General features: G+C 46.2%; 1 protein-coding gene across 9 annotated transcripts in view; it reads right to left on the bottom strand.

The window, feature by feature from the left end:
- NRP2 (neuropilin 2) overlaps positions 1-13,358 on the bottom strand; it is a 117,466-nt gene that overhangs the window by 96,709 nt on the left and 7,399 nt on the right. For all 9 annotated transcript variants that reach the window (XM_081241725.1, XM_081241726.1, XM_081241727.1 and 6 more), the window contains exon 2: positions 5,826-6,003. In XM_081241725.1, coding sequence (XP_081097851.1) covers positions 5,826-6,003 — 178 coding nt within the window. The remainder of the gene's footprint in view (positions 1-5,825; positions 6,004-13,358) is intronic.

Here is a 13,358-nt window from a genome sequence, read left to right as displayed (position 1 = left end):
AGTGTCAGGCTCATAGGTGATGCTCCATATGTGGCAACTTTATCATCAGTAACCACATATTTTTTTACATGCTTCCTCCTTCCAAACTCTAAATTTCATAGGGTCAAAGGGTACAGTTTACTTACTCATCACTGAATTCCCAAGGCTATCATCATGCTTGGCACATAGTAGATGTTTAATAACTAGGAACGCATGAAAGGTCTATTGCCACTTTGCTGATGAAAGACCAAGTCACAGAGAGCTTCGTAACTTCTGTGATCCCGTGTCTTACCTTCCTGCTGTCATTATGTCACATCACAAGATGGACGGCTAGGGAAGACACCTCTGTTGACCTTCCAGTGTGGGTTCATGCCATGCTGACTTACATCCTGGCAACTCAGATGTAAAAATCTCCCTGACACAATCATCTGCATGCCCCTGCTCAGCCCCCTCTAGGACTAGGCACCTTAGAGGGTAGAGATGAGACACATGTGGTCCATGCCTTTAGAGAACTTACGTGCTCAGAACACAGGATGACCACGCACGAACAAACAGCAAGCAAATCAAGGCAATATGCAACGCTTGGGGAATGCCGAGTAGGGGGCCCTAAAAGAGAGCTGGAGGAATCAAGGACTCCAAGGGGGGATGGAGGGGATCGTGCCGTGGGGCACTGGAGGGGAGGGGGAGGAGAGTCTGACCCCTGGCCCGCACAGGGTCTCTTGCAGATGTAAGGTCGTATGTGGCTGTATGTGGAGGATGTTTCTAGAGCACAGGGAATCTTCGCTGGCCGGTTGGGGAAGGGCCAGGTTACTGAGGTCTGGTATGTTCCCTCTGTTTCCTGCAGTCAACTTATCAACCTGGGAAAGTGCCCCCTTCCTAAGATAGCATCCCCTACTTTGGGAGAAGCACACGTATCTTCTAAGATTTAGAGAGCTCCTCTGGACGTAAATAAACACAAGGGCACTTTGTTTATCCAGCACACTTAGCTAGAGGCCAAATATCCCCCCCGAACCTCAGATATCCAGAATGTGGGTGGGGCGGGGTGGGGGGATAGTTTCAGAAGAAAAGATGGTGAGCAGCTCAACTAATGCTGAGGACTCCATGCACTGATGCTCTTACGCTCTGTCCCTGGGAGACCACCCTAGTACGCCCTCTGCTATGAACGTGGCTGACTAAAGCAAACCAGACATGCTGGCCCTGGGACTGCACTGGCCTGGGACAATAGCTTAGACCCCAGGACTAAACACTTCCCAACAGACACCAAAACCTCCTGAAGCAAAATCCATACCCACAATAAAAGGGTAAAAAGAGGTCAGAGGGGTACACTCATAACAGAAGATGACAGCAAGAGTATTGATAGAAAAAAGTCACACATTCCCCCAGCGTACAAAGATGCTAAGCCAGCTGCGAATTTATTGTGTACCTACATAAACAAAAGACTGAAATCTTGCAAAGTAGTTTCCATTGTCAAAGTTTTGCAGATGAGGACACTGAGGCCTGGGAAGTTTAAAAGGTCAACAAAAACTCATATCTGAATCTATCTGACCCAAACATGACATTACCCAGCCTCTGTCACAAAAAGTCAAGTTTAGAATTAGAAGCCTGAGTCACTGAGAAAAAGTTGACTCAGCATTAATTTTGTTTAAGAAGACAAGGAAGCGTGGCACATGACTTAGAATGTTCTTAATCAGAAATCTTTCTAGGGCTTCCCTGGTGGTGCAGTGGTTGAGAGTCCGCCTGCCGATGCAGGGGACACGGGTTCGTGCCCCGGTCCAGGAAGATTCCACATGCCGCGGGGAGGCTGGGCCCGTGAGCCATGGCCACTGGGCCTGAACATCTGGAGCCTGTGCTCCGCAACGGGAGAGGCCACAACAGTGAGAGGCCCGCGTACCGCAAAAAAAAAAAAAAAAAAAAAAAAGAAATCTTTCTAAAGAGGAACTTTTGGAACTTTAGAGGAGTATGTTTTAGAATCTGGAAATTTCAATGAGGCATGGGAAATGAGATTTCTTGTCCTGAACATACACATAAAATTATCAGTATAGGTTTCTGTGTGGGTTTTTCAGCCTAAGAAATGTTCCCTCAAGTCTTCTAGTGGTTTTCGCACTTTCTGAAGCATGTTTTTCAAGATATCCATCTGGAAATAACCAATTCTTAAAAGGACCTAGACTCTTGATTCTGGTTTTATTTGGGCCTCCGGGATGGGGTGGGATGCCAGGCTTGTGCGAGGGCTCCTGAATAAGCTGTGTATCATACGCAGGTGGGTGTTTTCAAGAATACATATATTTTAGATCTCAGAAAGGGAAAAAAGAATATTCAGGTTTGCATGCATATGCTTGTAAAGCCCTAAGCTTCAGCCACTTGGCTGATGACTCAAGTGAAAGGCAGTAGCACAATCCTCTTCCCCACCGCGGGGAATGAAGTGGCTTCTCCCTGTTTGCTCAGATGGCCCTGAGTCCTGCCTTTTTGTCCACAGGGGTTTCTGGTTTCTGCCTGCAGTCGGTGACTAGGCCTCAGAGCAGCCTGTGGGTGCTGGGGCTTGGATTCCTGCAGACGGCCAGAGGGAGGAGTTGGGAGCTCACTGCAGATGGTGGCCTCGGACTGTACTGACTCAGGCAAAACTGGGGCTGGTGAGTGAAAGTTTCCAAGCAGACGGCAGACTTAAATGGAACAAAATTAGCAAGCGACGGTTAGGGTAAACGGTCTGTCTGTCTGGGGTTTATTCACCAACGGGCTACACCTTTAGGATGTGGATTTCAAGGGATGAGGAGCCAAAGGCTTAGGGGCCACTGGCCAGGCTAATGAGGCCCTCTCATGGCAGGGCCCATTCCCAGGTCATGGGGCCATCTTTGCGGTTAATCCCGCACAAAGGAAGAAGAGGGGAGAACAGAAAAGGGCAGGCATGCTGACCACTGCCCTTTTTGCACAGCGGGGCTGGGTTTGTTTTTTTTTTCCCTGATATTCTTACTCATTTTTCTTTTTGCAGGGGTGTTGCTGCTGCATGCTCTCCTCAGAAGGACCTTTGGGCCGTTTTCTCTTGGTAGGTGTCTACCCTGTGGGCCTTGAGAGCCAAATCCAATTGGAAACATGCACCGAAATGAAAAGAGAAAGGGTACTAATTTCCTTTGATAGGAAGTGCTTTCCAACCCGGGAGCTCCCTTGGAAGGAAAATGAGAGCGGGAGAGAGGAGGAACAAGACAGAACCTTCAGGACTGTCCCCTTCACAACTCAGTGAAACAAGGCAGTGGGGGAAGGAGGAACCCATTTACCCTGAATGAAGATGGCAGTGAAGACTGTTAAAAATACCTTGCAGGGTGAGAGACGGAGAGAACCGGATGTGTCTTTCTAAGTAGAAAAATTAATGAGGATGAGAGAGAAATGGGGAGTGGAGGAGAAATGGGGGAGGGTAAGAGAAGTAACGATGAGGTTAAGTAGCAGAGGCGTGACCCCAACAGCATCTTGCTGACACTCTGGCACTGGGGCAAAGAGACTCCAGAAAGATCTTTTACTGACCTCCCTGAACTTTTCGGTTCAAGCTGGAAGCATGGAATTGGGGGAGTGGGGAGAAAAACAGGAAGCTACTTGGTACGGACGGTAAGCACCAGAAGCTTCAGAATAACCTTGTAACTTACCTGCTTCCCCTCCTCCAACTCCAGCCAGAGGCAACGTCTTGGTTCCTCTGTTCCCAGTGGCTTCAGAGACCTTGTGCTCGCTCCATCCCTGGGGCTGAGTCCTGAAGGCTAGGGCTACGCCACAGCCCCAAACTGGGCAGGAACATGTTTCCCTGGCCTTTTGTGCTTCCAACATGTTTTAAGTCACGCTCACCAGCTCCTGAGTTTTCCCTTCCCAAAGCCATGCCTTCTCTCTCTGCCACTATGAATATACATGAGATGACCTCTCAGCAGTTTTCCTGGGAGATTTGCTGGCATAAGCATAACAGATTTTGGCCCTCCGTTGAGAAAGGTGATTACTCAAAGTTCTCTGAGCTCAGACCCAAGCTCTCAGGACATCACGCTTCAGTCTGTGCCAACCTCCTGTAACCCAGCCAGAGGCACCAGAAGCCTTATACCTTATAAAGAAGCTCTTCTAACAGAAATTTTTGGTAAAGTTCACTGGCAGGGAATTGGCAGCCTTGAGGTGCTGTGCAAATATACACAGGCTGTGCATTTAACTTAGACAAAGAGGAACTGATTAGTTACCCTATGTCACCCATGGAGTCAAGAGTGGATCTGGGATTATAACTCCGTCTTATGACTCTTTGTCACATGAGGCGTCCACCCAGGAAACCCTTCGGTTTTCAACAAAGACTACCTCTTGTTAGGAAAAAACCATTATGAAGGTGCAAAGGAGTCCTAGGAGGATAACAAGGACATTGATTCCCTGTGCCTCCCAATCGAACTCTGGTTAGAGAGGAGCCTTGTTCTCCTCCACAAGGTCGCAGAGGCCCAGACCTAGGCCTGCTCCTTTGTACTTCTCCTGCTAGCTGATCCCTTTTCAGTACTCACAAGGCTTTGGTCACAAGGAATGCTCAGACTATTTATTAATCATAAGGGGCCACTGAACACCCATCAGAGCAGTGGCATGTTCTAGGCACTCGTTTGGAGCAGGACATGATCGCTGGCACATTCTATCCTGCATAGAAAACTCTCACTTTGGTTTCAGCGAGGAAAGACTTTAAGATGGAGCCCACTAGACAGTACAGAGGGCATTCACACTCTTGACATTGCAATGCTGCTTCCTCCCTCACCTTAACTTATAGGGACCTTGCTGTTAACATGGTGTTTCTTTTTTCTTCTTAAAACAAATATTTATTTATTTATTTATTCAGCTGCACTGGGTCTTCGTTGCGGCACGTAAACTCTTAGTTGTGGCACATGGGATCTAGTTCCCTGACCAGGGATGGAACACAGGTTCCCTGCATTGGGAGCGCAGAGTCTTAGCCACTGGACTACCAGGGAAGTCCCAACATGGCATTTCTAAAGCACTCACAGATGTCTAAATGTCTGCTTGGTCTCTCCTAAGCCACACATTTCCAAGATGCCAGGACCAATGTTGTGAGCCCAGCTGAGTCACCTCGGGTGACTTAACTTCTCTGGGCTTTGGTTTTCTCATCTGTAAAATGGAGGTCATAATGGCACCAACTTCCCAGGGCCATTGTGAGAACTGAATGGATTGATATTTACAAAGCAGTGAGAAGAGTGTTAAATACATCCATAGCACCTGCTTTGAGACTCTAACCTGTACAGCACAGGTACCAAGAATCAATGCGAATCTCAGACCTACCAGTACAGACTCAGATTTTTAGCTCTCTCTCTATAAGGAAACCTGCTGCTGCTTCATAAAATAACAGCCTGATCCTCCACGGCTGGATACACAGGAAGTCTCCACTTGGGGATCTGGCTACTGTTTTATTTAAGGAAGCTGCTGAGGTTCCTACATGTGGGAGAGGCAGTGGAAATGGGGAGATCTCCAAGGGGAAAGTCAATCTTAAAGTCAAGAGCTGGCGTTGTGTACTCCCCCCCTGCCCCTACATGGAATTCTCCTCCACTGCCAGCCTTTGAAGTTAGGGTGTATTCTTTACACTCTTCACTCAGGAAGGCGCTTTCCTCCATACTATGGGATCAACTAGGTTTTTATTTCCACTGAAAGAAATAAATCTCTTGAGGTTTCCCTCTGGGGCCAGGATCCACCACTGTTCAGCAGGTCCTAGGGCCAGGGGAGCTGCCACGAGGCGGCAGGTATGGCAGAAGCCTGGGGAGCGGGTGGGGGGGGTGTCTCGTGGATGCACATGGCACAGGTGGGTGGGTGGGGGTGTCTCGTGGATGTACATGGCACAGGATGGTGCTTACTTGCAGTCGTGCTTCTCGATTTCGAAGTGAGGGTTGAAGTTGAGGACAATCTTCTGGTTGGGTTCGGGGGCATAAACAATCCACTCACAGTTCTGGTGGGATGGATAATCCTGGGGGTACCCCGGGGAGGTGATATAGCCAGCATCTTTGGAATTCAAACGACCTCCACAGGGTTGGTCTGGAAGAGAAGGCACACGAAGCAAAGAACTTCAAATATGTTACAGTCTGTTTTTTTTTTTTTCTTTCCTTGTTTCTCTCTACCAGTGGCTGATTAAAACAGTTTTACAGACCTTTTATGGCAGTCCAGAAGACTAACCTGCTTACTCATTCAGTGGAAGAGATTATTTCAGCTCATCCTACCCCCTCCTCATCCAACCACACACGCGCACACACACACACACACTCGCCAAACGAAAATATTCCAGAAAATGCTCATAAATATTCCCAATTACATGGTCTGAGATTTTAAAAAACCAACAAAGCTGAAAACTTAACGTGCCTCCCTGCCTGCTCCTGTCTCCGCTGCTTGGCCCATCTTCTTCTCCTCCTCGTTCAGACCTCGCATCTCTATCTTTATCTCGTAAATCCTTCATGTTATTTGGTGTCCCCCAGCCCAGCCCAGGCAGCCAGAAGTAAAGACTCCGGGAACTGACAATAGTGGTTTTGTGGTGCTGACCCACAAGTGAGCCTGGTAACAATTACATGGGATGCGGAGGAAGCATTTTCAGTTTTGGGCCAGAACAGACCCTGGAGGGTGATTTCAGCTTTTTTTTTTTTTTTTTTTTAAGAAAGAAAAAGCAAAACCCCCCAAACACTTAATTCCAAATACACCACAAATTTGATTTATTATTTCATTATACACTGAGTGGAAAAATCTGCATTAGAGAATCCACTGGCTCTGACCTCAGAGTTGTGACAAAAGTGCTTTGTGCTGAGTGGACGCCTGTGTTTTCTCCAAGCTTTTTGCCGCTGTCCCTCCTGCCTGGTCACCACCACCAGAGTGTGCTGCTGCTTTGTCCAGTGGTTGACCAGCCTTGGAAAGGAGGCTGCAGGGGAGTAGCTGCTCCCCTCGCCCTCGGCAGTGCCCAGCTGGAGGTAAACAGCTTCATGTGGGCCAGGAGGGAAGGGGGCGATCTTCAAAGGCAGCAGAGGTGGGTGATGACATTTGAAGCATCTCATATTTGGGAGTGAAGCTCTGTCGTCCCCAGGAGGGGTTCCTGGGAAATGGAGGGGTCTGGCTCAATACCACGGTAGAACAGAAGATGGGAAGGCACAAGAGACCTGGAAATATTCAGAAGCCTCTAGGAGAACTTCCTAAGATGTGTGCCTCTCTTAGCATCAATCACGATTTAATATCGCCATCTGCATGGAGCAGCACGGGGTCCGTGAATTATGCATTCTGGCTCAGCAGCTACCCTACAGGACGGGGCTTTCTCCTGTGCTCACTCTTTGAGGGAAAGGGTCATGCATTTTTTAACTCTACAGGTGCACTCTCCTATTCCCCGTGTCTGTTGGCATTACTGTTGTCCAGACCTCTGCTTTAGATTACCAGCCTGACAGGCTTTAAATGCATAAAAGATGGGCACCTGCGCAGTGGTGGTTGGGACACACAAATCCACACAAGTAGCCTTTTAGGCATCATGCCTCTAAGAGCTCAAACTGTGCCCCGTTGAGCTGCCCAGAATCTAATGGATTCAGGTTCCCTTTCCTACTGGGTGGAAAACAAAAGCAGGCCATTTCCTCTGGTTTGCAGAGACCACATCATCCTCTAACTAATGACCCCGCACCCTCCCCAGTCCAGGAGGACAATGGGCCCAGCCTTCCCGCCCAGACAGAGACGAGGCCAGCAGTTAAGCCGGGTGCCGCCCGTTCCTCTGCGGCTAGTCCCGCAGTCTTTCCAGGTATCCACACCACTCCGCCATGCTGGGCACCCAACGACTTCCAGCAAGTCAAACTGTGGCCCGTTGGTCCTGGTTCATGGGTGCGAAATAGGGCTGAGAGTGGTGGCCCCCTGAAAAGGTGGAGGTGTGGGGATTTAGATCACCAGCTGCTCGGACCAAGCTAACGGGAGAGGAAACTTTCTGCTGGGTACAGCTCCTCTGCCAGCTGTTTTGCTGAAAACTGCAGCCTTGCCACCAACTCACCCCAAACCACATTTTTCGCCTTGGAACTCAACAGATGGAATCTGAGCCGATCTCCTGTTTTTTAACCAAGTCATCCAAACTCCTTCCCTCCTTCTTTATCCCTTCCCTGCTTCTCTCCAACTACTCTTGAAAGAACTTCTCTCTCTCAGTTCCCTGCCCCCCCACCCCCAGTTTAAGCTTTTAGTCATTAGACCAGGCACACATAATCAGCAATAAAGACAGGAAACTTCCTCATAGGAAGGTTTCATTTCTCACCCACACCAGGAGTAATCATTTCCCCACTTAAAAAAAAAATAAACTATATATATCTCATAGCAGATAGTCTGCATTTTCGGCTGTTAAAACTCACTTAGCCAAAGGAAAAAGGAGTAACCCCTTTCTTTTTCCCTGTTCTTTCTTTATCTGAAGAAAATCAAGGCACTTATTAAAATATTTAAGAACTCATTAAAACATCTGCTTTGCTTGCGTGTAGTTAATCTTTTCAATATCCAAACATTTATAAACTCACACTCTTGTTTGGATGGCACTCACACTCAGAAACACACACAAACGTAGATATCGAGCATATATCCGGTACATATACATATTAGAAATTCACACTTTAGTCCTGTACACACTTTCACACCCTCTCATAAAATATCACACATCATTTGCACAGACATATATCCACCAAGATAAATACTAGAATTTCTGTCTCTATTTTTCTTGGAGAGAACTGAATTCTTGAAATCTATCATCAGTAAAAATTGTAAGGAAAACACACTTAATCCATCTACACTTCCTCTTAATAACTGATCTTTCATTTCCAGGTTTGGGGACCCTTCCATTTCTGAAATACAAACATGCCCCCAATAGAAATGAGCTAGACTTTCTTCTGAAGAGCTACACCATCCAGGGCTTGGGAGGTCTCTGTCCCGTTCCAAAAGGAACAGCCTAAGTGTTTCAGAGGAGTCCAGCGCAGCCAAAAGGGGCTGAACTCAAGGGCAAACGCCTTTAGGCCAATCTCCACATACAGAAGGGAAGCTGACCCTGTTGAATTTTTAGCTACTGAGCCTGTTTGGCAAGTTGACAAGCGACTGACTTCTTTCTCTATTTTGTGAAAATCTTTCACCTGGTGCAAATTCACTTCCCAAAGAGAAGTAGGCAAACCCAGGCCTGGACGGTTCAGAGCGGGTTTTCTCCTACATCTGGGAAGGAAACCTAAGGGATGGGCCAGGTCAGGTCAGATAAAGAGGCCCACGGATGAAAGGATTCAAGTGACACCTCTAGACATAATTTGAAATCAAGGGAATGTTAAGTTCTAAAGTCACGAAGGTCTGATTTTTCCCCATAATGACTACTTAGGTGTTTTAATTTGACATATAAAAGGTCAGATTATTTCTGACCTTCATATCTTTCTGTCTCTTTTTTTGTTTGTTTTTCTCACATGCCCTTGTTTGCTGGTGAGCTAAGCACCATCTGATGCTGCCTAGGGGTAACCTGGCCCGGGATCAGGTAAAGGGATTCTGGATCCATCCACTTACAATTCTAAGGCCAGTTTCAGAAGGAACTCACCCTCCTATAGAACTCAATTTAAGACGAAGCACTGGTTCCTTCGTAATATATGATATTTAGGAAGTACTTATTAAGAAGGAATAACAGATCTTCTTTAAAAATCTGGTCTGCCTCCTAAGGAAATTCAGCTGGATTTGTTTTAAAGAAACACTGGATGGCCAGGACTCGAAAATAATCAGATTACAATGGCTTACTTCACGATGGCCAGAGACACCAGGTGACACCAGGCAACAGGCTGTGGGCTGTCCCACAGTAGAAGAACCAGATCACTCAGTTTAGCTGAACTGAAAGTAAAAGTCCTTGGCAAAAACGGGAAATTTAGGCTGGCTGGGTATGGGATTGGAGAGTCAGGTGATGTCAAAGGTGGGTCTGGGGTAAGGGGACCAGATTACTAGGAGGGGAGGGGGGCTGACATTAGCAAGAAGAGGGGATGCAGCACCTGGACTCTCAACTCCCTGTGACCTTCCTGTGTCTCAGCTTCCTAAACTGTAATTCAATGAGAGGATTGAATTCAGTGTGCAGTTTTCAAAGTTATTTTTAGAAGTGTTTGTGTTTTCCTTGATCAGAGCTCTATCCAGAACTCCAATGTGCAAAGCAGCGAAAAGTGGAGCTCTTCTTGGGTGTGGGGACGGAGGGTGACCAGAATCAGTGCAGTATCCCCGCCATGAAGTCCCTCCCCTCCTCTCTGATGGGGCTTCTCTGTAAGAACATCAGGACTTCCTGGAACTGGGTTTGAAACCCACTAAATCTCAGTTCCCTTGTTACTTTAAAATGCCATAGAAAAGAGGAAGAGTAGAAGGATTACAAGACATCAATTTCATATATATACCTGAAGGCACTTGGTGGAGAAAAGCAGTCTCATTTCCCCCCAAAATAATACGCTTTATTTACTTTATAATTTCTCCTTTGTCCACAGCACAATCCCATCCTGTTCCTATTTCCACAGCATTGTTTTTATTTAATTATTGGTAGCAAGGAAAAGAAGAAGCTCTTTCTATGATTTCAGAAGAGAGAAGTCTTGCCACTTAACTAGTAAGAAGCCTTGTATTCAAGTATGGTCTCCCCACTGACAAGCTGTGTGACCTTGGGTAAGTTAGTAAACAACTCTGAGCCTTTGTTTTCTCATCTATAAAATGAGGGGAGTCGTTCTAAAGGTCAGCTGCAGTTCTAAAGTTCAAAGCCTGTATAATGAGGAGGGGGTAAAAATCCTGTAACCCATAGATGAACCCCCAATTTAAAAGATTCTCTACCCTCCTAGACAATAAGATATTTATGCAAGGTGTTCATTTCTGTTTCATCTGCTTAGTAAACCTGAAACAAAACTCCAGGATTCTTCAGATGAAAGTATCTGTCCTGCATTATGGAGAGTTCAAATGTCTCTTTCAATCACATTAGCTCTACTGACGTGCAGTTTCTTTTCTTAACTGAGTCTGTGGCTGTATATTTATAAATATTAGGGATACACAGTTCTGTGTGTGAGCATCTCAACAACAGTGATGCATGAAAAGAAAGACCAAAAAAAGAGTTTCTTTCAATCTCTCACTCAAATCATCTAAGTCCTGTGCTCAGGGTTTGAACCAAATTTTGCTCACTAACCTTGGATAAGCTGCTTTTAAAGAGTGATTTCTGTGGGCTGAGGCTGGATTTTGTTTTATTCAAAGCGACTTCAGCCTGTCACAAGACAGTCTCATAAAATCTGTATCTTGGCTTAAGCTGGGAAGAAATGAGCCAATCCATCAGCCCAGGAATGTGGCTGTTTGACCACTTCCTAAGGCAACTGGGAAGGGATGCAATCTATTCAATTTATGGGGCTGGGTGGCAGTGAGTGATACACTCCTGAAGGCGCAGCAAATGCAAATCCCTGTGAACTTCTGCAATGATAAAGTTCAAAATCTGAATAAAAGAAGCGTCTAGGAGGGCAGGATGGAGGGAATCAGAGAGCGGGACAGGAAGCCAGCAGATAAGCATGGAAAAAGAAGTGAGGAATGAGGCAAACTTCCTCTTCTGAAACACCTCCGATGAATTCACCAAGGAGAGAACTGGAAGTTGGGTCTGGAAACAGGGCCTTTGGGAAGTCTCTTCCCCTCAGTCTGGATGCTAAAAATGAACCTTCATTTAATCGTTAAAATGTAGTTTGAGGCGATTACCTTCCCTGACCTCAAATCACGCCACCTGTGGTAACCTCGTTATTTGTCATCTTATATCATAAACAAACACAATTCCAATAGGGCAGCCAATATGATATCATTAGTTTATATTTATGTCCACTCTTTCCCAGCCCTCATTGCAAATGCAATTTTGATGCCATTCATGAGAGATCTGGGATTACAATTCCTGACCCTTTCAACAGACATTTGGGGAAGGAAATAGAAGAAGAATAATTTTAGGGCCTCTCCAAAAGGTAATATAATTTTGTTCATTTATTTTGATTAACTAAAGGCTTCTGTTGAAACCTTCATGGCTCCCCATTGGTTAGTAAATGAAATCCAAGCCCCCTGGCCCAGCAATTTGGGCCTTGCATTTGGCACAAGCTACCATATCCAACCTGATTTGCAATTATTTGCCTCCACACCGTCTAAACTGCAGTTTCTGAGTGTTCCCCAAACAAGAAGTGCTCCCTTCTCTGCTCCCATTTCCCCTTCCCCTGGTATGCCTTTCCCAGCTCTAAATCATCCATCCTCTCAATCCAGGCTCACATGGCAGCTCTGCCCTCCCTGATCTCCCCACAGCACGAGTGACCTTTCCCAACCTCTGAGGTTGAAGCTCTTTAGCATCTTCTAAGGTGTGAGAGAGCCTTATCCATGCTGCTGGACCACCTGTTCATCTTTGGCAAACCATAGAGCATCAAATCCAGAGTCTTCCCCAAAAGTCAGACTCAGTGAGGCTTGATGAATTAATGAATTAATAACTGACTGGCATAACACCAAAAGTATCCGTAGGTATCACAAATTCTAAGAAAGCCTTGTCACAAATTGTTCTGCTTATCCAGCTACTACTCTTCCTTCCCGACCCACAGCTCCTATTAAACGCAAATGTTTTTTAATTGGTGAACCGTGAGTTTAGAGGACTTGTCTGGGATAATAATACCTAGTCATAGATCAAGGTAGAGCTAGTGTGAACTATATCTCATAGGACACAATAACCTCAGATCATAATGAAGAAGTTCAAAAGATATTACATTTTAATTCTAATAATGGTAAAATTAATTAATCTGAGGGTTTTCTTGCCCCCTCACTCCATCCCCCTACCCTCCCCAAGGCAAGCTCTAGATATTTGTTTTCAGTAGCGCCAAGAAGATTCACACTACTGCTCCATCACTAGACTCTTGCTGGGTTTCAGTTTAGTACTCTACCCATCCCTCCCCGGCTCCCTTCCCCTGGCCCCCAATATGCCTTTTAGGCACATCTGTTTTATTTTTCCCCTTATCAAAACAATTAGTATCGCCGCTTGGTCCAGTAATTTGCAATTCCCTTTATCTTCTTGGCTGAAAGACCGGCCAGAACCTGGATCCCTGGCTATCACAGGATCTTGAGAGGCGGTGAGCAGGGTATCACTGGCTGTGTGCATTCAGCTGGCCAGCAGCCCTACCCACTGCACACCTTCTTTTTGTTATTCCCAGCCTCCTCCCTTTTCTTTCTGGATTAGATCATGACTCCTTTATGAGGATCCAGAGGGAAATGGGATTATTAAGAATCTTGCTGGGTAAAAGCTATTTTGTCTTTATGATGACTTTTTTGAGTTCAGCTGCTGAGGGGCCTTAATGCCAGAGTAGAAGTTATTACACGTTCAGGGAGCCCCTTCCACGCAGCACTCCCTGCTGAGCACACTTTCAGGG

Source organism: Mesoplodon bidens (assembly GCF_964165515.1).
Source record: "Mesoplodon bidens genome assembly, chromosome: 8".
NCBI lineage: Eukaryota > Metazoa > Chordata > Mammalia > Artiodactyla > Ziphiidae > Mesoplodon > Mesoplodon bidens.
The sequence above is the reverse complement of the archived record's forward strand: the minus strand, read 5'-3'. Positions and strand labels throughout refer to the sequence as shown.